A 27,127-nucleotide genomic window follows, 5' to 3' on the forward strand; every position below is an offset into this window, starting at 1 on the left:
TATATATATATATATATATATATATATATACTGGATTATTCAAATTATACAAAAAAATAAATATTGGTTTTGTACTCATTTTTGAAGAGATAAACAATGTGCATGCAACTATGTGAAAACAATGATGTCATAAACACAAACCTAACCCTGGACCCCAAGCCTGCCAGCTATGCCAGCAGGAAGCTTCGGACACATGCTTCACAACTGCTTACTTTGTTCTTGGTGTATTTCAGTCAAATACAAACTTGGCATTGTTCGTTTAACATTTTGGTTGAATTGTGACAATATATATCACATTAAGGGAGAAAAATGTCTAAAGTCCTAGTATTTTACCAGGGGTGTTTACACTTTTGGGATCCACTGAGTGTTCTGTGAAATACGCTCTGTCTTTTACTTTGAAAGGGTGACCAGAATCGACAGCGAAAACTCCCGCGCTCTTTCCACTGTTGGGAGAAAACTGAAGGACTCGAGCTTCTTCAATTGAGACACCTTGCAGAACGCGCGCCGCTCACGTGCGAAGGTAAAAGAAATGCTGTTGAACACCAGCAGCGGGCTCACGAATCAGGCGGTGGTTATAATCTGAAACCAGTCGGAGAGAGGATAAAAACGAGCCATGAAAAAACACCTGAGCCCCACGAAGCAGCAGCAGCAGCATCATCACCAGCAGCCGCCGCCCCCACCGACTGACATCCCGGCTACAGGCGGCGCGGTTACCGTCCAGCAGCTCAACGAGCTCCTCTCCGACGGCAGCGGCTACTACAACCTTCCCACCCAGCACTACAATGAGGTATTCCCCAAGATTTACATCGGAAACGCGTGAGTATTGTATGTTTAATGTAAATATATGGTCCACGGGGACAGTCTCGTGGACTGGTGTTTTTTTTTTTTTTATCATACGTGACCATGACATGAGGACAGCATGCAGGGCAGCACTCAAGCTGGGCGGGCTTCTTGTTTTGGTGAGAGCAGGGAAGAAGCGACATCCAGCAGCTGTTATAAAAAAACAAAAAACAACCTCCAACAGGCAGGTGGATGATTTACAACACTGAAACAAAACAATAGTCAAATATTTACATCTTTACTGATAGGGATATTATTAATTGAGACACAGAGAGCCAACATATGGAACAGGGAAACCCAATAAACGAGACCATGCTCTGCTCATTGAATCAATCCAATGTCACTGCCATGTAATCCAGCATCTTCAACAAGCCGCTCCCCTTCCTGTCCAGCTGGGATGCAGACATACTGCTAAAACAGCATCATCTCAATTCATCCTACAAACTTATACAGAAAACACACGAAAAAAAACAACATTTTTTTATATAAGACGTAATTTTCACAGTCACAAGCAGTGTTACTGTTGAAATGTAAACAGTTATACATTTAAAATGTATCACAATGACCTACTAGTAGAACTAAAGTGTAAATCTGTTAGTAATCCATCATTATATCTTTAACCAGATATACCTTTTGATAGTATAAGTAATCCGCCAAACTAACAGCAAATATAAAGACATACAAAGAAAGAACAATCTACTTCCAATAATACATCTGACGTAACAAATGAGAGCTCTTGCTCTGTGGATCTCAAGCTCTCTGCCAGCAGACAGAATAACAGTTCTTTTCCTCATCTATATGTCGAAGGACCCTCGGCCTGAGGTCTGTAAGGGTTAAGGGTTACCCTGAGGAAGTAGACGAAGCAACAGGTGTCTGACAAATTTGGTCCCTCAAAGGGGAGTGCTCAAAACCACGTCAACTGACTTCTTTTGATGCTAAGAGATCCAAACTCTGTTTCTAAGGCAAAGCCTGGCCAACCTGCAGAGGAAGTTATTTTCAGCCACTTGCATCTGGGATCTGGTTTTTCAGGCATTATTAGAATCAGTTTTATTGGCTGAGTTTGTTTGCACAAACAACAAATTTGACACATTTCTGGAGAGGGGCATCGTCCAAGCAAGGTAAGAATATAGAAGCATTATATACATGTATGTGTATGCCCAATTTTTAAATATATAAAGAATAAAAGAAAGGTAGGTTGTGATAGTGCAAATATGCTTATTTTGTTTCACAGCAGAATAGCTGACTGCTCAGGCTGTGAGGTGTTCATTGTGTTCATCAGAGAGACAGCATGGGGGAAGAAACTATCTCTGTGGTGGCTAGATTTAGCAAATAGTGCTCTGTAGCACCAACCTAAAGGTAAAAGTCTAAACAGATTGTGACCAGGATGTGTGGGGACTGCAGAGATGTTAGCTGCCATTTCCTGACCCTACCCTGTACAGATCCTGGATGAAGGTCCAGCCCTTATGATCCTCTCTGCAGACCAGATTATCCATCTCAGTTAGAGCTGCCTTAATTTCATATATTAACATATTCAGTGACATAGTTTATAATAATCCATAAAAAAACAATATGTATAGTCACACAAAATTTATATTTTTAGTTTTCTAAAGTTTTTAACTAAATTAACATGTGTTTTCCTCCAAGCTGCTCTCTCTGCTGAGAAGCTCCTGGCTGAGTTTGGCTTTAGTCATTGGTTGTGTTATAAAAGTTTTTTTATTTTTATTTTCATTGGCCAAATTGGATGAAAGTATGAAAGTACTTTGACCATTTAACAGACCCAAGGACTGGCACTACTCCATGGTTTAAGGGTTTGGGACCAGTGGCTTTACGGCATTTGGTCACCAAATAGGCCAGGCTGCCAGTTATTTTGGACATTTTACCAAACCCAAACACACAATTTCTCACATGCATATAGCACTGCCACAGTACTGACCTAACTGCGACTCAGATAACGCAGAAATTACCCAATAATAACATTACTGAATCTTATGCTATACTACGCTGTCTGCACTGTTGAATATCCAGTCACCTGGACTGGTCGTGTTCTTGAAGCTGAAGGTGAAACGTACCTATTTTCTGATTAAGGCAGCTAATAATCGTGTGGCCCTTTTGGAGGCATTCATAAAACATTGAAATTTCATTTGCAAATGGTCAGTTAATTCTTAAATATGAAGAAAATAATATGTGACAGTGATGTCATGGCAAAAGTAACATACCCCATCCTAAAGCAGAACACTGTGAAATCCACACCCTTGATCCCAATACACATGCACTATTCAAAACAACCTCAATATATTCAGCATTCTGAATGCTAGAACAAATTGTTGCATAACACCTGTCAGACAAATCATGCTTAAGATATGGTTTGTTGTTACTGAACAGTTTTACATCCATTTGCAAGTTGCTTCTGTGCAGCCTACAATGTGTCTCTGTGCTACCAGCACAGAGTCGTAGGAGGGGTCAGTGGGACAGGATGTGCAACATATTTCTGTATCTCTGTGCTACTGCAAAATCAATACAATTATAACTGTCTGCTGGGGTATGTCTGCAAGCAAAGTGCTGGCAGTCCTGCTCTCAGTGGAAGCTAATCAGACAATACTGCAGGCCTGAGAAGCACTTTGATGTGCTTTCAGCCTCATAATTTCCTTTGAGAACGCGGGTTTTCTGTCTGATGGAGACGTTTTGTTCCCTGAATATGAAGAACAGAGTTTTCAGTCTTCATTGCTCTTCAAAGCCAACATACAGGAAGACGGTTGTTGAGTTGTTTTACCGTGTGCTCATTTTGCACTTCTTTTGTCACTAAGTCGTGCTGTTCGAAATTAAACTCATTCAGCAGACAGGTAATATTACTTTAAGTGTTTGTTACTTTTTAAAACAGTTCACCTTTTCAAAACAAATATTTTCCCCATAGAAATGAATAAGGTAAACCTTCAAATTAATCATGCACCGTTTGCTCATTTAGGCCAACAACTTTCCCCTTATTTTCATTAGAAACACCATTAAAACATGATATTGGACTATTTCCAAAAGATGAATTTTTAGAAATCTTATATATAATTATTATTTTTTTTTAAATAAAATTACGTCTTAGATCTTGTGAAATCTTTGGTCAATATTTTGTTTTCCTGCCTAATGCTGGTGGCCTCACCCACTTTTGTCCTAGCTAAGCTCCTGCATTCCACGTTTTTTGCAAACAAGTTCCATCTACTTCCACAACTTTAAAAAAATATATTAAGAAACTATAGATTAAAAACCCCAGTGGATGAGAGGGTCGTATCCTTGCGCCTTCGGATTGGGGAGAGGTCTCTGACTATCATTTCAGCCTACGGGCCGAGTGGCAGTGCGGAGTACCCGGCCTTCTTGGCGTCTCTGTCGGGGGTGCTGGATAGTGCCCCTCCCGGGGACTCCATTATTCTGCTGGGGGACTTCAACGCCCACGTGGGAAACGACAGTGACAACTGGAGAGGCGTGATCGGGAGGAATGGCCTCCCCGATCTGAATCCGAGTGGTGTTTTGTTATTGGACTTCTGTGCTAGTCACGGTTTGTCCATAATGAACACCATGTTCAAACATAAGGGTGTCCATCAGTGGACTTGGCACCAGGACACCCTAGGCAGGAGGTCGATGATCGACTTTGTTGTCGTATCATCAGATCTTCGGCCGCATGTTTTGGACACTCGGGTGAAGAGAGGGGCTGAGCTGTCCACTGATCATCACCTGGTGGTGAGTTGGATCCGCTGGAGGAGGAGAAAGCCAGTCAGACTTGGCAGGCCAAAGCGCATAGTGAGGGTCTGCTGGGAACGTCTGGCGGGGCCCTCGGCCAGGGATGTATTCAACTCCCACCTCCGGGAGAGCTTCGACCAGATCCTGGGGGATGTTGGAGACATAGAGTCCGAGTGGACCATGTTCTCCGCATCTATTGTCGATGCTGCTGCCCGTAGCTGTGGCCGTAAGGTCTGCGGTGCCTGTCGCGGCGGCAATCCCAGAACCCGGTGGTGGACATCGGCAGTAAGGGATGCTGTTAAGCTGAAGAAGGAGTCCTATTAGCTGTGGTTGGCTTGTGGGACTCCTGAGGTGTCTGACGGGTACCGTGAGGCCAAGCGTGCTGCGGCCCGGGCTGTGGCAGAGGCAAAAACACGGGCCTGGGAGGAGTTCGGTGAGGCCATGGAGAAGGACTCGAAGCGATTCTGGCAAACCGTCCGTCGCCTCGGGAGGGGAAAGCAGTGCTTCGCCAACACTGTTTATAGTGGGGGCGGGGGACTGCTGACCTCGACTGAGGACATTATCGGGTGGTGGAAGGAGTACTTCGAGGATCTCCTCAATCCTGCCATCACGCATTCCGTGGTGGAAACAGAGGCTGGGGACTCGGGGTCGGACTCTTTCATCACCCAGGCTGAAGTCACCGAGGTGGTTAAAAAGCTCCGCGGTGGCAGGGCTTCGGGGGTGGATGAGATCCGCCCTGAGTACCTCAAATCTCTGGATGTTCTAGGGCTGTCATGGTTGACACGTCTCTTCAACATTACGTGGCGGTCGGGGACAGTGCCTCTGGACTGGCAGACTGGGTTGGTGGTCCCCCTTTATAAGAAGGGGGACCGGAGGGTGTGTTCCAACTACAGGGGGATCACACTCCTCAGCCTCCCTGGTAAGGCCTACACCAGGGTATTGGAGAGGAGAGTCCGACCGATAGTCGAACCTCGGCTTCAGGAGGAGCAGTGTGGTTTTCGTCCCGGCCGTGGAGCACTGGACCAGCTCTATACCCTCTACAGGGTGCTCGAGGGTTCATGGGAGTTTGTCCAACCGGTTCACATGTGTTTTGTGGACCTGGAGAAGGCATTCAACTGTGTCCCTCGTGATGCCCTGTGGGGGGTGCTCCAGGAGTATGGAATCGGGGGCCCTTTACTAGGGGCCATCCGGTCCCTGTACGAGCGGAGCAGGAGTTTGGTCCGCATTGCCGGCACTAAGTCGGACCTGTTCCCGGTGCATGTTGGACTCCGGCAGGGCTGCCCTTTGTCACCGGTCCTGTTCATAACTTTTATGGACAGGATTTCTAGACGCAGCCAAGGGCTGGAGGGGGTCGGGTTTGGGGACCAGTGGATTTCGTCTCTTCTTTTTGCAGATGACGTGGTCCTGCTGGCCCCCTCTAGCCAAGACCTACAGCATGCGCTGTGGCGGTTCGCAGCCAAGTGTGAAGCGGCTGGGATGAGGATCAGCTCCTCCAAGTCCGAGGCCATGGTACTCGACCGGAAAAGGGTGGCTTGTCCTCTTCAGGTTGGAGGGGAGTTCCTGCCTCAAGTGGAGGAGTTTAAGTATCTCGGGGTCTTGTTCACGAGTGAGGGAAGAATGGAGCGGGAGATCAACAGACGGATTGGTGCGGCTGCCACAGTAATGGGGGCGCTGTGCCGGTCCGTTGTGGTGAAGAGAGAGCTGAGCCGAAAAGCAAAGCTCTCAATTTACTGGTCGGTGTACGTTCCTACCCTCACTTATGGCCATGAACTTTGGGTCATGACCGAAAGAACGAGATCCCGGATACAAGCGGCTGAAATGAGCTTCCTCCGTAGGGTGGCCGGGCACTCCCTTAGAGATAGGGTGAGGAGCTCGGCCATCCGGCATCCGGGAGGGGCTCGGAGTAGAGCCGCTGCTCCTCCACATCGAGAGGAGCCAGTTGAGGTGGCTCAGGCATCTATACCGGATGCCTCCTGGATGCCTTCCTTGGGAGGTGTTCCAGGCACGTCCCACCGGGTGGAGGCCCAGGGGACGGCCCAGGACACGCTGGAGGGACTATGTCTCTCGGCTGGCCTGGGAACGCCTTGGACTCCCCCTGGAGGAGCTGGAGGAGGTGTCTGGAGAGAGGGACGTCTGGGTGTCTCTGTTTAGTCTGCTGCCCCCGCGACCCGGTCCCGGATAAAGCGGAAGACGACGAGTACGAGTACGACGAGTACGAGATTAAAAACATTGCAAATGTGTCATCTTTCATGCAATGCAGCTTTTAAATACAAGCGTCCTAAGGAAGTTGAACAACATTCCTCACTATTGCAAAAATCTCTGGCACTTTTCCATAGAACCCCATATACTGATCTGAGCATGTTTTCCAAAGAACACAAAATAGATCATTGTATTCAACTTACTGCTGTGTCCACATTACTAACACTAGAACAGTTAAACCCCCAATGAATTTGTTTGCCATAGAGCTGATGCGGTTCAAGGAATTGTGCCCCATGTGTTAACTTTGTCTCTTGCACATATGACTCAGCATACATTTTATGTAGCTTTGATGTATGCTTTTTTTACACTTTTGTGTTTTTGCTTATTTTAACGGTTAAACCCTGTATTTATTTCTGCTTCACTCAAGCATTTTCCACTAATTTCAATCTCTTTCTTTATCTTATAGCAGTCACAGTCCATTTTTGTAGGAAATGCATTTTTGTTGTTTATAATGCATTTATAAAACACTTAGTTCACAACAGTTGGAAAACAATGTTATTTGATTCTAGCAGATTTCTAAGCAGGGAAGGTGATATTGATTGTTTAGATCTCTGCCCTGTTCAATGCTTATTGGACATGTGATATTAGTAGTAGCTGGCATCAACTATATTTGTCTAGTTAGCCCACAAAAACAATTAAAACGAATACAACACCAAGGTGGATATTTTATGTTGTTATATTTTCTCGCAGTGCACCACTTCAGGTGTGATTTGTAATTTAGGATCCTCTCTCCAATTACACACAAAAAAAAAGATCTGAGCTGGAAAACATTCATCATAGTGTCTCCCAGGAGTTAGTCCCATTAACTATTTCCAGGCAAAGCGTTATAGTTGGAATGCAGCAGCCTGTAAATATGTAGGGTTTTCAGGCCATGACACAGTTAAAGAAAATTGAATTTAAAGTAAATTAAAAAAAAAAAAGGGCTTTGCATCCTTTCAGTAGTTTGGTGACGTCCACGGAATAGGTTTAGTTTAAAAATTTAAGGAAGAAATAATCTAACAGATTTTTCTCAAATTGCGCATAATCAGAAGTTACAACTTATTTAAGTGTCTGAGACCAGCTTCCCTTCCTACCTTTCCCTTATAAAACTCACTCACTGCTGTTTATCGCCTAATTATGAGCATGTTAGCAGTTTAGTCTGCAGACAACTAGCTTCAAATGTGGCTTACAAAGAATGGCTGTTCTAAAAAGGTCACGGACGCAGGGACTTTTCACTGCTCAGTGGAGATGGAATGAGTAGTCCGGACACGGTCGGACAGTCTTACTGGTCCTGAGATTGTAGGACTGTCTTAATAAAGGGTAGAGGGGACCCTAGATAGGTAGCTTGTATTACCTCTGCTAACTGATGTGTGGAATGGGTATGTATATATTCACAAATGCTGATAAATTAGACACATTTTGTATATTTTGATGTGTAATATTTGAATTGCATAGAATCATTTAAATGTCAGTTAGAAACTAATCTTGTCTCTCTGGCCTCTGACTGACTGAGCATGAGAAGCTAAATATTTCTTAGAAGTCTTAACTCTTCTGTGTTTTATTTATTTTTCTTACAACTCTTTTCTATTTGCTATTTCATGATTGTTTGTGTAACTGTGAAGCACTTTGTTCAACTGTTGTTTTTAAATGTGCTATATGAATAAATATGGCATTGATGTACCCCACAAGACTCCATGGTGCATTTTAGAACATGCCAATCAAATGTCCTTGTGTTGCACTCTGTTAAGGAGAATTGCAGTCATACGTTTCCCAACTTTAAATAGTTGTTACAATTAATTTGTAATTTTAATTTGATTTCCTTTTCATCTCCAGTCCCTAATGACTTAACATCAAATAGGCAACAGATCCTTAAACTCACATCTTGTCAGTAAACAAGAATCCCTCAAAGTACAGTTGTTTAGGCGACGATTCTGACAAATGCTCCTGTTCATAAATGGATTATGATTGTACTTTGCAGACCTGTGCTGTTTTTTAGGTCAGTTGTAGTCAGCAGTCTTGACACCACCGTGCACAGCTCAGCGACAAAATAAAGGTGTGGTTGTTTGCTGGTTCTTTGTTAAGCTGCTCTTTAATAATGGATGCGTTGGGACTGCAGATCCCAGGGTGAGGAGGCTGGGATTTGAGCAGGAAGGAAAGCATTGGCGCTGAATCTGGCTGAACTCTGTACGCCTCTGCACTGGGTCGGGTAGTGGAGTAGCACTTTACTACACTTTAGATTGATGTATTTTCTTCCTGCCCATACTGTAAGCATTTACTGAATAATTTATGAACTCAATCAGCTTTCTCATAAGAGTTTAGTTCTTTTGAATAGGACCGAAGGAGCTGTGTGTTTTGTTTGCTTTTGCTTCATCTGCTCATCTCTGCCCTTCATTTGACACATAGGCAGATGGGCTGCTTCATTCTGGGATTTTTTTATTAATTCGAGTGTGTGTGTGTGGGGGGGGGGGGTGCTTTGCTGTCACCATCTCAAGGGAGCTGCTTGGGGTCAACCAGCCTTGCCTCACCAGCCCGATATCAACTTTAAGCACATATAGCAGTAAAAGCACACCAAGCTGTCAAAGCAAGCACCCAAGACTCATAAAGATTGATGATTCTGAATGTGTATATTTTCTGTAGGATTTACTGCTACATAGTTGCAGCAAACCTTTAAATAAATAATCTAAATAATAATACTTATTGTTATTTTTCTAAATTAAGGTTTGTCATACATTCCAATGCTTTGCAAAAGTACTCACTTTAACCTTAACATATTTTGTGACATTACAACTACAAAGACAAGCACAAAGTAGCACATGATTTTAAAGCTGAAGGGAAAGGATGTAACGTTTCTTGCAAATAAAAATAAGAAAAGTGTGGATCTATTTTGTAATCTAGCCACCCTCCCTAGGTGTAAAATGTAGTAGAACCAGTTTTTGCTGAAACTACAGCTGTAAATATTTCTGTTTTGGCTCCACCAGTTTTTAACCTTTAGAGAAATGTTTTTGACCATTCCTATCCAGCTTGCAAAAATTTAATGCAAAGCATTTATGAACATTAGTTTTAAGTCTTAGTTGCCACAGACCCTTAAGATTTTGGTCAGGAGTTTAGTAGGCTTTGAGCTACAAACTTTCACTGTAGCTCTGGCTGTATGTTCAGGGTTTATGTCCTTGAAGCTGAACCTCGACCCTAGTATGGGGTGTTTTGCAGCCTCCAACAATTTGTTTCCTATTTTTGTCCTAAATGTACCTCAGTAGCCCATTTTCCACCAAAGGTTCCTATGATTTTATTTATTTTTTTACCTGGGTGAAAGGAAGCCTGGATAATTTGGGTTCTTTCTGTGTCCACTGCTCTGAAACACATGGGTTTTAATAATAATAATAACAAGACGAAGAAGAAGAATTCACTTTGTTGAAGATACAGATAGTGCCACTTTCACTGAGACAGAACACATCCTATACTTGCGTACAATAATATTAGCTTGTACATACATCAAGCAATGTTGCATTTAAATGTCTGTCATCAGCCAGCTCATCAGTTATATAATGTTCCAGGTATTTAACAGCAGCACACACTATAAGAACAGCACTATAAAGAGAAATCAGGAAATACAATTTTCTGATCCTCCCTATAATCCTGATGCTACTCGTCTTAAATATAGCAGGTGAACGGAAGTCAGAACACTGGAAATAAGGGTCCACCAATCATTGCTTAGGAGACAACCCCTCCCCTCAACAATCCCAGGGTAATCTGAAAGTCCTGGCTCCAGACCAGGACCCTTTATCTGGGAAAGTGTGGACCCAGTCCCTTCAGTGAGGAAGGTGCTAATCTTTCCTTTAACTCTCATCAATTTCCCTGCTCTTACTATAAAATATCTCCACAGCATGATGCTGCTGCCACCATATGCCAAGTGTGATGTGCTTTTATATTTAGCAATGTTGCCTTGCAGCAAGAAGGTCCTGGGTTCAATTCCCGGCCGGGGGTCTTTCTGAATGGAGTTTGCATGTTCTCCCCCGTGAATGCGTGGGTTCTCTCCGGGTACTCCAGCTTCCTCCCACAGTCCAAAAACATGACTGTTAGGTTAATTGGTCTCTCTACATTGCCCTTATGTGTGAATGCGTGTGTGCATGGTTATTTGTCCTGTGTGTGTCTGTGTTGCCCTGCGATGGGCTGGCGACCTGTCCAGGGTGTACCCCCGCCTCCTGTCCATAGACTGCTGGAGATAGGTGACCCACTATGGAAGAAAGTGTAGAAAATGACTGACTGACTGAAATAGGATATTGGCAAGAAGAAAGGCATTACTGAAAGATAGCCATATGAACTTTTGTTTGCAATTTGTCACAAGCCACTTAGGGGAAGAGGCATTCATGGAAGAAGGTGCTCTGATCAGATAAGCGTTATATGTGTGAAGGAAACGGAACACTGTATATTCTCAATCCAGTCTGACTGAGCTTGAGCTATAAAGATGAACGGAGTAAAATTCCAGTCTCTAGATGAGTAAAGCTGATAGACACACCCCAAAGCAGCTGTAGCATAGGGTGGCTCCACAAAGTGCTGACTCAGGGTGGAATACGAAAGCATGATGAGATTTTTAGATATGTTTTGGGAAAAAAAGGAAACCATGCATTGCTTTTCTTCAAATTTACAATTCAGCTACTTTGGGTTGGTGTATCACATAAAACCTCAACAAAATACATTGAACTTTGTACATACAGGTCCTTCTCAAAAAATTAGCATATTGTGATAAAGTTCATTATTTTCCATAATGTCATGATGAAAATTTAACATTCATATATTTTAGATTCATTGCACACTAACTGAAATATTTCAGGTCTTTTATTGTCTTAATACGGATGATTTTGGCATACAGCTCATGAAAACCCAAAATTCCTATCTCACAAAATTAGCATATCATTAAAAGGGTCTCTAAACGAGCTATGAACCTCATCATCTGAATCAACAAGTTAACTCTAAACACCTGCAAAAGATTCCTGAGGCCTTTAAAACTCCCAGCCTGGTTCATCACTCAAAACCCCAATCGTGGGTAAGACTGCCGACCTGACTGCTGTCCAGAAGGCCACTATTGACACCCTCAAGCAAGAGGGTAAGACACAGAAAGAAATTTCTGAACGAATAGGCTGTTCCCAGAGTGCTGTATCAAGGCACCTCAGTGGGAAGTCTGTGGGAAGGAAAAAGTGTGGCAGAAAACGCTGCACAACGAGAAGAGGTGACCGGACCCTGAGGAAGATTGTGGAGAAGGGCCGATTCCAGACCTTGGGGGACCTGCGGAAGCAGTGGACTGAGTCTGGAGTAGAAACATCCAGAGCCACCGTGCACAGGCGTGTGCAGGAAATGGTCTACAGGTGCCATATTCCCCAGACCTGGGCTACAGAGAAGCAGCACTGGACTGTTGCTCAGTGGTCCAAAGTACTTTTTTCGGATGAAAGCAAATTCTGCATGTCATTTGGAAATCAAGGTGCCAGAGTCTGGAGGAAGACTGGGGAGAAGGAAATGCCAAAATGCCAGAAGTCCAGTGTCAAGTACCCACAGTCAGTGATGGTCTGGGGTGCCGTGTCAGCTGCTGGTGTTGGTCCACTGTGTTTTATCAAGGGCAGGGTCAATGCAGCTAGCTATCAGGAGATTTTGGAGCACTTCATGCTTCCATCTGTTGAAAAGCTTTATGGAGATGAAGATTTCATTTTTCAGCATGACCTGGCACCTGCTCACAGTGCCAAAACCACTGGTAAATGGTTTATTGACCATGGTATCACTGTGCTCAATTGGCCTGCCAACTCTTCTGACCTGAACCCCAATGAAGAATCTGTGGGATATTGTGAAGAGAACGTTGAGAGACTCAAGACCCAACACTCTGGATGAGCTAAAGGCCGCTATCGAAGCATCCTGGGCCTCCATAAGACCTCAGCAGTGCCACAGGCTGATTGCCTCCATGCCACGCCGCATTGAAGCAGTCATTTCTGCAAAAGGATTCCCGACCAAGTATTGAGTGCATAACAGTACATGATTATTTGAAGGTTGACGTTTTTTGTATTAAAAACACTTTTCTTTTATTGGTCGGATGAAATATGCTAATTTTGTGAGATAGGAATTTTGGGTTTTCATGAGCTGTATGCCAAAATCATCCGTATTAAGACAATGAAAGACCTGAAATATTTCAGTTAGTGTGCAATGAATCTAAAATATATGAATGTTAAATTTTCATCATTACATTATAGAAAATAATGAACTTTATCACAATATGCTAATTTTTTGAGAAGGACCTGTATGTTTTGTCTGCATAACAACAGTATAGGGCTATTTCCACACTTTGAACATTAATTGTGTACAATTAGTGATGCTAAATGCTCCATAAAACCTTGACATAACTTGGTCTTTTGTACACACTGAGGCATTTTATTCACAATCAATGGATGGTGCTTTCAGGTAGTTTGGATAGTAAAGTGGTTTCAGGCATTGGGCCAGACAGACGAGCAGCAACAATGCTATATGGCTTTGTTGTGCCCTGTTAGCTGTATAGATCTGATATGCAGTGTTGCTGTTTGTAAAAGCAGCATTTATTAGCACTTGAGCTGGGGCAGGAATACATTTATTTTGTCCTGGAAATAGAGGGCAAGAAGTAAGAGCTGGAGCTATTGGCTGTAAGAGTTGAAGAGATGTAGTTTCTTGTTTTGTCTCATATTCTTGGAATCAATAAGCTGTAAAGGTTTAATATCCTGTTTATCTTTTCTCTGTTTCATTTGCCGCTGCCCTGTTATTATTGTAATTTTTTGAAAATTCATAGAATTGTCTTTAGATGATTTTTAAATATCAAGTTTTTGTCATCATTCCAAATTCTGGACATTTTTGTGATTACTGGCCAAAGCTACTGATATAACAGTGCTATGTACAATTATTAAGACCAAAGGTAAAATGCCTTTATAAAAAGTCAAATAAAAGAATAAAGTCATCGTTTATTGCAGTGGCTTAAAGCACTTATTCAGCGGGGAGAAAAAACTCCTCTGCTGAGAAATAATTTCTTATAACAAAATCGCTGGTCCCACATCTAGGTATAAGATAAACATGCTTGAGGCCATGCAGAGAGCCTTAATAAGGCGTCTTTCTTTGCAGGAGCTCTATTTGGGATATCGATGTTGTCCTGTGTGGGGTTTTTTTTTCACCTCAAAACAAATGTAAATTAAAAAGGTACACATATGAAAGATTTTTATTAGTGTAGACAAGATCATTAAATAAAAAATATTTGTTGTGGCTTTTTGGGTTACATTGTGTGCCAGATGTTCAACCCAACTCTCCCATATTTGGGCACTAACACACGGTAAAGCATATCATTTGCTAACACAACAGGAGGTTTGAGGTGTACATTATTATTTCTTTGCTTAAGCATCTACCAAAGCAGCGTGTTTTTTGTTTGTTTCTTAAATATGCCTTTTCGCGTTGTTGTCCACATCTGTGGAAACATGATAAAGGATGGCGTGAGTACACACACTTATGGGAAAGGCACCATGCTCATGCGAAAGTTGGGAACGATTTACTGAAATGAAACACAAGGATTTCAAACATGCTTATCCCATTGTGTGCTAAGCAAAACTCAAAAAAATTAACTTTTAGTGTGCACAGATGTGGCACAGTAAGGGGTCTGTGATGGCCAGGAATCGGCATGTCATAATGCACCAAGGATATATCGCAGCAAGCAGTAGCTGTGTCCCCAGAACACACCAAGGACCCTGTTTTCATTCATTAGGTAGATGAAAAAATTCTAACCTGTAGGCTTTGTTCAAAGATTACTGTTTAATTAGCAGCAGCTAATTAATGAAGCTTTTTCTAGAATATATCCTTTTAAAAGAGGAAAATGTCTGCTTTGACCTTGTGGATCAACTTTAGGATTTTCTAATTATTACTTTTATCAGCTTACTCCCACTAAGGATGTTTCATGTGGACCTAAAATTATATCACAATATTTTGTTTCATTTACTGCAATAATGATAAACGTGACAACAAAAAGTAGTTTAAAATGCGTCGATGTTTACATCAGCCTTCTGCAACCTTCAGATTATGTTTGGGTATCTCTATCAGTTTTATTTAATTACCTTTTTTTAAACAGAAGGTTTGAACCGTTTGCAGCCAGTCATAATCTACAGTCTATGGCCAGATACAAAATACATTGTATAGGGCTGGATAAAAGTGAGATCTTTTCTTCACAGAGTTTTGGTCCCAAAGCTTTTAAAAGCCTGCAAAATAATTGCCCTTCGCTCTGAGTTTCAGCTCTAGTAATCTTTGACCTTACCTTCCTAGGTTTGTGGCCCACAACCCGATGCGACTGCAGAAACTTGGCGTGACACACGTCCTCAACGTGGCGGAGGGCACCTCCTTCATGCATGTCAACACCAGTCCGGAGTTCTACGCCGGCACTGGGATTACGTACCACGGCATTCCAGCCAACGACACAGAGGACTTCAACCTCAGTGCCTTCTTTGAGGAGGGGGCTGATTTTATAGACAAAGGATTAGCACACCATAACGGCAAAGGTAAGAATGTTTCCCTCGCTGTTATTTAGAGGGGTTAATCTGACTAAAGACCTAATTTAAAATATAATTTCAAACTGTTATTTTTCATATTCTGACATTTTTGTAGTTTAATAAACTCATGCTTACTTGTGAGCTCCAGTATTTCAGATGTGGTGTTTTTCAGAATATTCTGTATAGTTTATTTATGTGGAATAAATATATTGTATCATTCAATGCTGTGAAAGGAACTGAAGAGGAAATACTAAATCAAAATCTGTTTATTATTGGCTAAATGACCATGACAGTGATGAGGTGTATTGCTTGCTCTGCATTGAACCTAATTACTCTACTCACTTAAAACAATGTCAAGCTAAATGTAAACATCAGAGGCTCAAAGAAAATAAAGCTGTTGTCAAACCCAGCTGCCCATATCCTTCATCCTGCTTCAAAGGCCACGGGAGGCTTTATAGCAGCAGACATGTGACCATACTCTGTTGAAAACGCTGTGGTTCTTCGTTTTAACTGCATTTAGGTGCAACTGATACATCCGATTGTCTGTATGAAATGAACACTGAGCTTTAATGTTGGCACAGTCTTATTTAAAGATGGTATTGCATTGACCATTTTAACGTAGTTTAATGTTGTACGATGATTTTTATTATTTGATACCATCTGACATAAACTCCACTCAATTAGATTCTCGGTACTTTCTCAAAAAGTAGAACATACTGTCTTAAAATCTGATTGTTGTCAGAAGATGTAAAAATTCTTTGTTCTGTATTAAAAAATGTAAGAAAAATGTTTTTCTCTTTGATTAAGCTTATGTTTAAATCAAGTTACAAACTAAGCAATCATTTTTTTGTGTATAATCACTCCTTTAGCAAAAGTACTTGCTAATGGAATCAACTTGTCTTTACAAATATATGAAATTGACATCCTATGCTTAATCCGTAGGGTTTAATGTTCATGACCCACACTTTGCAGTTATAACAGCTTCATCTCTTCATAGAAGGCTTTCCTTAATGTTTAGGAATGTGATTATGGGAATTTTTTATCATTGTTCCAGAAGCAGGTTGGATGTATTGCCTTGGCTTATCGCCACAGTCTTTTGGCGCGGCTTCCACTTAAAATTTTTTGGTTCAACATCGTCCTTGCTGAACCCAAAATGTTGCCAAACGATGGATAACGAATTTTTTTGGGAATGAGCTGCTTCCTCATCTACCAGCTCCGCCACCGCTTCAATATTTAAAATTTTCTTTATTTTCTCAACTTCACTTCTTGTTATAGACTGAATGGGGTGGAGTCATGTGACTACAGACTACACGTAGCACAGCGTCTTAAAGGGACATTAGCATAGCCTACCTATTCACAGCTAAAAAAGAAAAAATTACTTTTCTTTTCATTTTTTTAAAACATCGAAAATACCAATGTGGGCAAAATGACGTCAGTCATTGTCTTAAATTTCGGTGTGGGTAAATGTTTTGGTTTATTGCCCAGGCCTACTGTGGAGTATTTAGTAGAAAGGGAATGTCATGAGTAGCCTTACTGCACAGGTGGTAGCCTATCATGGTATCCCACTGAGCTCTGACTAGTTTTTTTTTGTTATTTTTATGTTTGTAGAGGCAGCCTGCATGCCTTTGTGTTTTTGTTATACACCTGTGGTCACGGAAGTGTTTGGAACACCTGAAATCAAATATTTGGAGTGTTGAGTATACTTTTGGCAATACAGTGCTTTTTATACATATATTTATACATAAACTCTGCAGTAACTCCCACTTTAAAGTAATTTTTTCCCTCAAATTGAGACATCTATGAAGGACCTTCAGCCCACCCATACCCTTCCAGCCCTCTTGCCCAGAGAGTGCTGGTCCTGAAAATAAATGGCCTTAACCTCCTCTTGCTGCTGGTTGATACGAGGCGACACAATTTAATGATTAAATGGCTCTTTAATGATTCAGTCATTGTTATGTGTCTCAAAGTGAGGACAAGATAATCATGAAGCTAAATCTGAAACTCTCCTGAGCCTTGCTCTATATTCTGGTGTCAGATCATCTCCCTGGTTGTCAACATTGTCAAAATGTTTAATGTGTTACACAACTGGATCTTACACAAGCCTTTCTATAAAGGTTTTGTTGCACTTTTATAGTGTTTAAAGGAACAAAAACAAAGCACAAAGCAGAGCCCACCTGGGAGCTGAGTGTTGAATTTGATTTTGCTGCCAGGTCAGGTATGCTGTACAGTAACAAAGAGTTTCAGAGAGCAGAACGGAGGAAACACTCAATCCCAGGAGGACACCACCCTTCACCTGAAAATCCTCCCAAGCTCTTAAAAAGTTTAAAGAAAAATTATTCACTGCTTATAAAGGATGTTAAATTAGTGTGCTGATTCCTGGATTTTATGTCATGATTTTATTGCCAGCTGTAGCACATCAGGGCATCTTAATTACCAGGCAGTTTGAGATGCACAGTGATGAATCACTAGGAAAAAGCTATAGTGGACAAGGAGAAAAAAATAAATGAGCAGTTCAGGAAGGTGTTGAAGCTCTGCTTTGCATGTGCTGTTGCTGCAGTGAGATGGGGTGTTCTGCACATTAGCTGTGACATTTTAGCTCCCAGTGCCAAAAAGGTCATGTTCAAGATTGTAATGAGAATCTGCACTCATGCATTCTTAATAAAAGAGGAGAAACGTAAATCAACAGTTTCAGTGGTTTGGATAACAAGTTACAATTGTTACTTAAAAGTAAGCTATTGTTTTTTTGTTAATTAAAAAATATAGTAAGCAGGTAATGGTGCATTCAGACCGTACGTGATTTGAGCGTAAGGGGCATCTGGGCTTTATGCAAAGTCTCTGTGGACGGCGCGTTTTGATGCGCTTTGCATGCTGGGCGCTGTGCGATTTGAGATTTCAAACGTCTGGCGTGGCGCATCAAACAATTCGAGAAGCTCAGCTTTGTGACGAGGTGATGTATTTTATCATGGGACGGAAGGACAATGAAGAATCCAAAACAACGTTCTCTTGCTTTATTGAGCAAATAAAGCCAAGCCACTCTCTTGATTGTATCTGCTATTGTACACAAGAGACCGGCAAAGGAAAATAACCAAGGGTAGATCCTCCCAACGCACATCTGTCCACACTTTGCACAGACGTGTGTCTAGAGCATTTTTGACGCTGGATATTAGTGTCTGACTTCAAAGTGCACAAGCGTCCAACTTGGGTTGCCTTTTTCACGCTTGAATCGTGTTTGGTTTGAACGCACCATAAGGCAACACGATGACATGAAAACTGGCATGGCAGGGAACAGAAGGATCTGACAAGGAATGAAGGATACTGACTGGCTTATAACTTAGGTGGAGGTGATCAGTGACATTATTCTTGCTCCACATTCTGGGACCTCAATTTCCAAATTATATGCTTTCATCTGAAAAGAGGACTTTGGACCACAGAGCAACAGTCCAGTCATGTTTTATTCTTAGCCCATGTTAGAAGCTTCTGTTGTCCTGGATATGTCTGTGTGGTGACTCTTAAAGCACTTACTCCAGCTGTAGTCCATGCCTTAATTGAATGGACTTTGCTTCATAATTCCACCAAGGGGACAGTCATCGCTGTAACTTGTCTTCCTTTATGTACTACACTTTCTTTCGTCCAGTGAACAGTTTTCTGTGAACAGTCAACCTCTTTAACAATGACCATTGTGACAACTGCCATGAATGTCTAGGCCATAACATGGCCATAATATCTCTCTGTTAAAATGTAAAAATGTTTTGATCTTGGATAATATTAAAATTTTTAAAGAAAATATGTTGTTTTTCAACAAAACTGTCAGAAATTAAAGCTTGAACCATATTGCTCTGTTTAATAAATCAGGGTATTATGCAAGTTTCACAAGTTGAATGGAATTACTGAGACAAAATGAATTTTTAAATGATGCTCCAATTTATTCGCTTGCACTTGCATGTTACAATTTTCTAAGAGAAACAGGAATAAACAAAAATGTGTCTGTCGGGGATTTAAAATTGGCCACAGTACTTTGAACTGTGCATCTCTTATTTCCTTACTGTTGGACGGTGTCTCACTACAGTGGATGCTCACACTTCACACAGAAAAGCCAATTCTGACATTGATTGGGGTGAGATAATGACTGAAGGTGTAAGCCAAAGATCTTGCATCTTTAACAGGATGATTCAGATTCAGCATTGATCCATGGTTGGCAGGAGGATTAGGAACAGAAGAGGTCATGTCATTGGCAGAGGTTTGTTCTCAGTCAATAAGGAGGAAGAGAGGGAAGGAGATTAGATGTTATAAATAGAATAAACTAGAAGGACATAGAGGGGTTGGATTTTCAAAGGAAGTGCAGAATCTGCAGATCTGACTTGAGACCAGTATATCAGTTGCTCTGTTAAATCCCTCATGGGGTTTTCAGCCACTTTGTAAGGACATTGGAAGAATGATTTATCTTGCATATAACACGCAGTACAGTAAATATGCCATATATCCTACACAGACGAGACAAGTCTTCTCTATCTAGGTGTAGCTTTGCTCTGGTGTGACTAATTTCTGCAGCGGAGGTTTGGTCTTGTATTTGCATCTCCTCACAGAAAAGCTGCTTTGCTCAGCAGCTTTAGTCACAGCATCTGTCCTCCAACTTTTATTTGTTTTCTTTACAAATTCATTCTCTTTTTTTGCAACCATTTTTCTTTGGCCTGGCTGATTTTATTCTTCTACACCAGCTGTTTTACAGTTTAATAGTTTTGCTTAAGAATTTCCAACCAGACACTGTTTATTGTTTTCATAGAATGATATCATGGGATGTAATCCTGGCCATAGATCCTAATTGTTTTATGGATATATCTCTTTTTTTGAAAAATGAATGCGCAAAGGAAACAAATCTTCATAAATATTTCCTCATCCTTCACATATTTTTAGAGATGTACCAATCAATTGGCCAAAGATTTTAATTAGCCAATTTTATTTTATTTAGCCTGGTTTGTGACCAGATCAAATACTGGAAATTCACATTTGTTTTTTCTTATTTATGAAATGCATGTGTTCACATCAACCAATAGTCTGTCCTTTTAAGAACTTATTTCAAGTGTCATAAAAATAAAATATATATGAATTGATGCATAAATGGATATAATATTGTAATTCTTTCATTTTCTGTTTGATTCAAGACTACTACTATACCTGCTGAACATTGTTTTCTTTCTCTTTTATGTGTTACAGTCCTTAAGGCAAACTATGCATTCATTTAAAATTTAAATCTGCATGCCAGACCTGAAAGGAAACCGGAAACAGGTTAACTGTAATTTGGCTTTACACTTGGGTTGATTGGCAGACATTATCTTTCAGTTGATCATCTTCTGCAGGGGTCTCAAGCTTCATGTTAAAAAGTCTAAATCTGATTTCTTCATAAAGTCAATAGTCCAGTAAAAGTAATAAAAAAACAAATCCTTAAAATCTTAAACTTTTGAACTTACAAGCAAAATAAATGTTTTACTTTTACAGCTACAGTTGTTTGTTTTTGACCCCAACTTGCCACGATTGTTGAGAGTAAAGCTTAAAGAAGTTGCCCTGTTTCAACAAATAAAGTGCATTTTTTTACAGATAAGAATAAACAAAAACAAATAATCTGCCGTGCACACAAGACAACAACATCCAAAACGGCTAAAGTAAGATAAAGTAAAACTTACAGATATCTAGATACATAGCACCCTATTGTAAAAAAAATAAATAAAAAAATGACAGTCTGCCTTCAGTGAGCTGTCTAAACATGGCGCCCTCTGAAATTAGTTTGATGTCCTTTGATGTAGCTTTTTCCCAAATTTTATTTGTTTCTTTTCTTTCTTGTATTCAGAATTGCGTTTTATTGAGGAAACATTCCTTTACCTAAAAAGTATCTAATCTAGTTCAATAGAAAGAAAAATACTTTATTTGTTAAGCTCTTTAAAATGTACCTTTCAGCTACACAAAACATATTCAGATATAAGCTATAATTCCTTCCGCTATACAATGGTATAGATCAGCATTCGGCACAGACTTCTCTGCTCTTTCTTTGGGCTTAGTGGGCTTTTAGAAAACTGCCATAATTCTAAGAAAACTTATTTATTTCTAAAGGATTGTCAGTCAGCACAGAACTATAGAAAGCTTGCAGTAAATGGGTCTTTGCTGAGGGAAGAGGTTTGGCTGTTTCCTTTCCTCTTTTAAGATGATTAAATGATAATTCATCTCATAACATTCCAGTTAACCACCCGTGGACAAAACCATCAGGAAATTTGTTTTGCTGTTTCATAAATTGCTTTGCTTTAAATGTTATTTTTAACAAATAGTGTTTCAGCAATGTGCTGCAATAAAATGTTTTGCATACAACTGTTGGTTGAACCTCAGCTGGATGTGGTAACATCATAGAGGCAGAGATATTGTTGGTGCTAAAAGATATTTTCTGTAATGTTTGATATTTTGTTCATTGAAAATTTGAGTAATTAGAGCTGCTCCATTGTGGAAAATTTTTTTTTTTTCAAGTTTATTGCTACAGAACAAATTAAGTTAAATTGTAGTGAAATGAACATTTTCTCAAAAATACGTTTTTTTTTCTTAATTATTCACAATGTTACCACATTTTATTTTTACTAAAAGAAATGTTGAATCGTTTAGAAGATGCATACTGTTGCAACAATACCAAAATCTCGACAATTTAATAAATCTTAAGTTTCATTGAAGCACATCAGGTGTTTACATATGGGAAAAAATTGACTGTTTTTGTGAGTTTAAATGCTTTAAAATCTACCAGTCATTTAAAAAAAAAAAAAGCTGTTTTGTCAGTGGCACCTTCCTCAGATGAATGCCTCTTACTGGTTTTATGTTGGTCCTGCAGGGAAGGTCTATGTACACTGCAGAGAAGGCTACAGCCGCTCCCCGACCATGGTTGTTGCTTACCTCATGATGCGCCACAAAATGGACGCCCGGCTGGCTCTGGCAACTGTGAGGCACAAGAGAGAGATCGGCCCCAACGACGGCTTCCTTCGCCAGCTGTGCCAACTCAACGAGAAGCTGGCGAAGGAGGGCAAGCTGAATGGAGAGGTGGGCAAAACAAAGACCAAATGAAAACTGAAGAGATGTCTGAAGGACCTGTCTCCTCCTGTCACGCTGATCACACCCTGACCAAACCAGCAACCATCTGACATAGCAGGGGTACAAACATGCATTTATCTGTGTAAATACTTATCTATCATGTGTGCACAATCAGTTTAATTTTCCCATTCTGCTTTTTATTAGTCCACACCTCACCTCCAGGCAGATTTTCCTGCATATCTCTGCTCTAAATTTGTATAAATACGAGCTTACCTTCCTAAAGCATTCCTTTAATTCCCACAAGGTAATAGGACAAAAACCTTGCCCTGATTTTTAAAATTTCCTTACAAATTTGTATCAAAAAGAAGATTATAGCACAATCATTCCATAGTTTTCCACTGCCGTAATGTCAGTGATGTCTCCGCGACAAGGAGTAAATTTCAAAAAGAAAAATCCTACATTTGAAAATTTATGTTTATTGACAAAAAGTGGATGAAGGAAAACATTCCCAAACATTCCATAGAAACTAAAACTGAAAAACGAAGCCCAGACTTAGTACTCAAAACACTCAAGTTTGTATCTTCCTGCTGCTGCCTTGTGGCAGATGTTCAATGCACAAAAAACTAAATGAATACACCTTCTCACTCTTGAATGCATCCAAACTCTGGCTGTAGCGTTTCACCTTTGGCCTCTAGTTTGACAGCATTGGCAGTAAAAGTGTTGATACACCAAGAACCAGTAAAGGTTGAGCTAATTAAAAATAATAAGCCATGTGCAAATGTGACAAGTGTTCCTTTTAGTTGGATTGTGAACCAAGTTAGTCTCCATGGTAAAAAGGTAAAACGGAACTATCTATATTCATTTAAAAATGAGATTCTATGAGTAAAAATTCATTTCCTCTAGCTGAAAGAAATTCTCAGCTATATAACCTCACATTTATGTTTTTATGTGAAAAAGTTTTTTGTTTGCACAGGTAGATAAATTAATCTCAAAACTATTTTTAGCACTAGAAGGAGGTTTCAGGTTTGCATTTTTAGTCCTGTATAAGATCCCTGTAATAAATCAGAAATCAGAGCTGAATGATATATAAATTCACTGGGGTATAAATTTTTCCCTCAGTAATCACTGTTGTACTGCAGTAACCAGAGCTAATTTAAAAATGCACAGTTTATTTAAAGGGAAATCTCACTGTTTATTATAATTTTTCTTCTTTGGCCTCTTATGATGTTGCTCAATCAAATTGGAGTATTATTCCTTCTTTTGAGTAACTTGGACCTAGGTTAAACTGGTTTGTGTTACTCAAAGTGCAAAAATAAGAGACTATAATGATCAACTGCTAAGTTTCTGTCCAAATTTGTTGTGACTTGTTTTTAGAGACCAGAGGCCATTAAGGTTTAACAGGATGAAAGGAAGTATCTTCCTCTGTTGGACTTTAGTATTAATCTAGAGCTTGAATCTTCTCATGTTTCATTTTAGAAAGAATGGACTTATGTTTCTTACAGATAGATTTTGTGCAACTTCAAACACTTTGGAAGAAGTAAATGGTAAGACCAAAACATCTACTCAACTAATAAGTGGATTAGATTTGACACAGCAAATTACTTGTGTGAAAGTTTAACCTTATTCGGGTTTTAATGTATAAAAAACCAATTCAGTAGTGTTTGCAGTCAAATGTTTCCTTTAATATTAATATGCAATAGACCAGGACATCATCTGCATTGCTATAAAAGGAAATCTAATCTTTCCTAAAAGCAGACCCTTCTTCTCTGATCACACTGCACCAACAGGAAACTGAATGTGCACAACATCCATATTTTCAAAAGAATTCGCTACTGACAGGCTAGATTTTCTTTAAGGTACTGCTTTATTTCTAAATATACTCATACATTTATATAAATATATTTGGGAATATTAGCAATTGGATACGTTAGGTTGATTACTGGACAATACACATTAACGTAGGTAATCAAAACCTAACTACACTAAATACACCAAAATAAGCAAAAATTATAGCTTCTCTGTACTTGGTGTATTCACCCATTGTAGAACAAATCTTATGAAAATATCTGGAGACAAAAAAAAGTGAAGCAGTTTTAACTTCCACAGAATTTGTTGCTTTGGTTCTGGACTTCTGCATTTATCACCGGCTTTTATTGTGCGATCCTCTGGGCTTCACAGCGGAGCGCTTCCAGTGTAAATCAGGACTGGAACAAATGGCAGGGTAGGGCAGGGCAGAGTGAAGATGGGTGCTGTGTAAATGTTGGGGTAATACCAGAGAACCCAAAATGGATCCTTGGGGCACCCAATAAGTAAGTGCGGCTGCAGAGGAGGAACATTTCTCTAACTAAAGCAGCTGATTATGTTCTGCTCAGATTAAAAAATAAACACTTTGTCCATGTAGTCACAAGAACAGAGACCGGAAAAACTTAGATCTTAATGCCTTTACCTGTAACAGTCTAAGTCTGGATGACTTTATCCTAATTTTGCCTCACTGTTTTTCACAACGTTGCTATAATTCTGGTTTGCAATTTGAGGTTTGCAAACAATCATTTCTACTTGTAGGGTCCTACCACAGCTTTTTAATCAGCTTGAGGTTTGGACCTTGATATGTATGCTTTTCAGCCATTCCTCTTTAGGTTTGCTGCTGTGTTTGGCATCAGTGTCCTGTTGACAGTTACTGTTGATGACGCAGTTTGGTCCAAGCTTCAGCTGTCAGACAGATGGCCTCACATTCATTACTGGTCAAAAATGTTACATACACTGTCTCACTTAATGGGTTTCTATATTTTCATGACTATTTACATTGTAGATTTTCACCAACTATGAATGAACACATGGAATTATATAGTAAACAAAATGTGTGAAATAACATTTTTATTTTCAAGATTCTTCCAAATAGCCCCCCTTTTCTTCGATTACTTCAATTACTGCTTTGCTTTCTTGGCGTTCTCTCCTTGAGTTTGATGAGGTGGTCGACTGAAATGGTTTTCCAAACAGTCTTGAAAGAACTTCCCAGAGGTTCATCGAGAGACGGCCAAAGGTTAATACTTCAGTCATCACAGCAAAGGGCGACTACTTTAACGAATCTAAAATATAAACCATATTTAAAGTTCATTAACAATTTTTCATTTGCTTCATAATTCTATGTGTTCACTCACTGTTTTGATGCCTTCAGTAAGAATCTACGTAGAGTGTAAATAGTCATAAACATAATGAAAACCATTAAATTCTGAAAATGTGTCTAAAACCTTTGACCGGTAGTGTATGTTTCATGAATACTTACTATACAGAGGAGTTCATGGTCAACTAAATGAGGGTGAGGCGACTGTGGCTCAGTGAGCTGTCGTCTTGCAATCCGATAGTTGTGGGTTCGATTCCGGCTTCCTCTGCCCTTTGAGTTAACCTCAGGTTGCATACTGATCTGCGTATGAATGTGTTTGAGGGTGTGTTAGTGGTCCGTATCACTGGAAAGGCACTAAAAAAGTTCAGTCCAGTTACCATTTAAATGCTGCGTGGCTGCAAAACAAACCCAAACCATTACCCTACCACCACTGTGCTTTACATTTGACAGGAGGTGTTTTTTTGTATTGATATACTTTGTTTGGTTTTCTCTAAATATCTCTTCTTTGGTCTCGTGTCAAAAGGACATTATCCCGGCATTGTAATTCATTAAGATGCAAGTTTGCCACTATAAGTTGTGCTGCTGTATTCTTCTGAGCGAGTAGATTATTTTTTGGACAAGTCTTCTAAAGAAAAATAATATTTTCACACTTTTAGTATCACACACTCAGTGTAAGATGTTTTAAAGCAAAGCAGACTTCTCCAATACTGTGCCCCAATCCGTTTAGATATCAATAGTAATACTGTGTATCTGGAAGAGGCCGAGACAATTATTTACACCAAAGTTTTAACAATGTTTGATCTGCAAAACCCAAATTTAAGCTGTGTATTGCGAATTAAGGTTCGTCAGTTAAAGAGAACTTTGGAGCTTTATCTTTCACAGTGCCACGCCCAATGTTGCAGTCACAAGGGACGTTCAAAAAGCCAATTTCAATCTAGAGGCCTTTTAGTGTCAAACGTGTCAGCGTGGAAGGATGCCATTGGCCTTCAATTGAGAGTTTCCATCATCACACCAGAGAGTAAATCCACTGCCAGTTCCCTGTCACAGCCCTTCAACCAGTATCAGATACTGCTGTTTCATCAACACCTTTTGTCACAACATACCCACACACCTAAATGTGTGCCAAACAGAAACACATGCACACACAAACATACTCTTCTTTTGTTTGTATGCAGTAAAGCATTGCAATATATGTCAATACCCTATCAGATATATAGAATGTAATCATATTTAGAATGACTAGCTCAGCTGTATTTGCTATGTAACAACCTCCGTTCTATAGTTGTTCGCTAACCACATTGCATTTACATCATTAGTGGACAGAAGTGTCTGGAAGGTATGCACAGTGGATGAAAGTGAAATATGTAGAGAAAGTATTCGCTTCAGTCTAAAAGTCTGTCCAACAATCCAGATTATATAAAACTCAGAATCTGGATGGACAAATATTAAAATGACTTTTTCACCTCATTAATGCCACTATTAATTCCTCTCTCAATATATCTGTATACATCTGAATATATAGATATGTATATGTATACTGTATATACATATTTAAGTGTTGACATATATGAATGTACAAGCAATGTGTCTATAATGTGTAGGTATCGTCATAATGTCCTGA

At 40.1% G+C, this 27,127-nt stretch overlaps 1 protein-coding gene across 1 annotated transcript; it reads left to right on the top strand.

The window, feature by feature from the left end:
• The first annotated feature begins 428 nt into the window (after nt 1-428).
• dusp3a (dual specificity phosphatase 3a) lies at nt 429-25,472 on the top strand. Its single transcript, XM_047377581.1, has 3 exons — nt 429-816; nt 15,106-15,338; nt 22,189-25,472. The coding sequence occupies exons 1-3, from the start codon at nt 614-616 to the stop codon at nt 22,416-22,418; spliced, it is 666 nt and encodes a 221-aa protein (XP_047233537.1). The 5' UTR covers nt 429-613; the 3' UTR covers nt 22,419-25,472.
• The last annotated feature ends 1,655 nt before the right edge of the window (nt 25,473-27,127 follow it).

Source organism: Girardinichthys multiradiatus, chromosome 10 (assembly GCF_021462225.1).
Source record: "Girardinichthys multiradiatus isolate DD_20200921_A chromosome 10, DD_fGirMul_XY1, whole genome shotgun sequence".
NCBI lineage: Eukaryota > Metazoa > Chordata > Actinopteri > Cyprinodontiformes > Goodeidae > Girardinichthys > Girardinichthys multiradiatus.

Excerpts from the sequence above, each read along its gene's own strand:
- dusp3a (XM_047377581.1), top strand. The coding sequence starts at position 614 with ATGAAAAAACACCTGAGCCCCACGAAGCAGCAGCAGCAGCATCATCAC. Across the intron at positions 817-15,105 it reads AAGATTTACATCGGAAACGC|GTTTGTGGCCCACAACCCGA; the intron begins GTGAGTATTGTA and ends TTACCTTCCTAG. Across the intron at positions 15,339-22,188 it reads AGCACACCATAACGGCAAAG|GGAAGGTCTATGTACACTGC; the intron begins GTAAGAATGTTT and ends TTGGTCCTGCAG.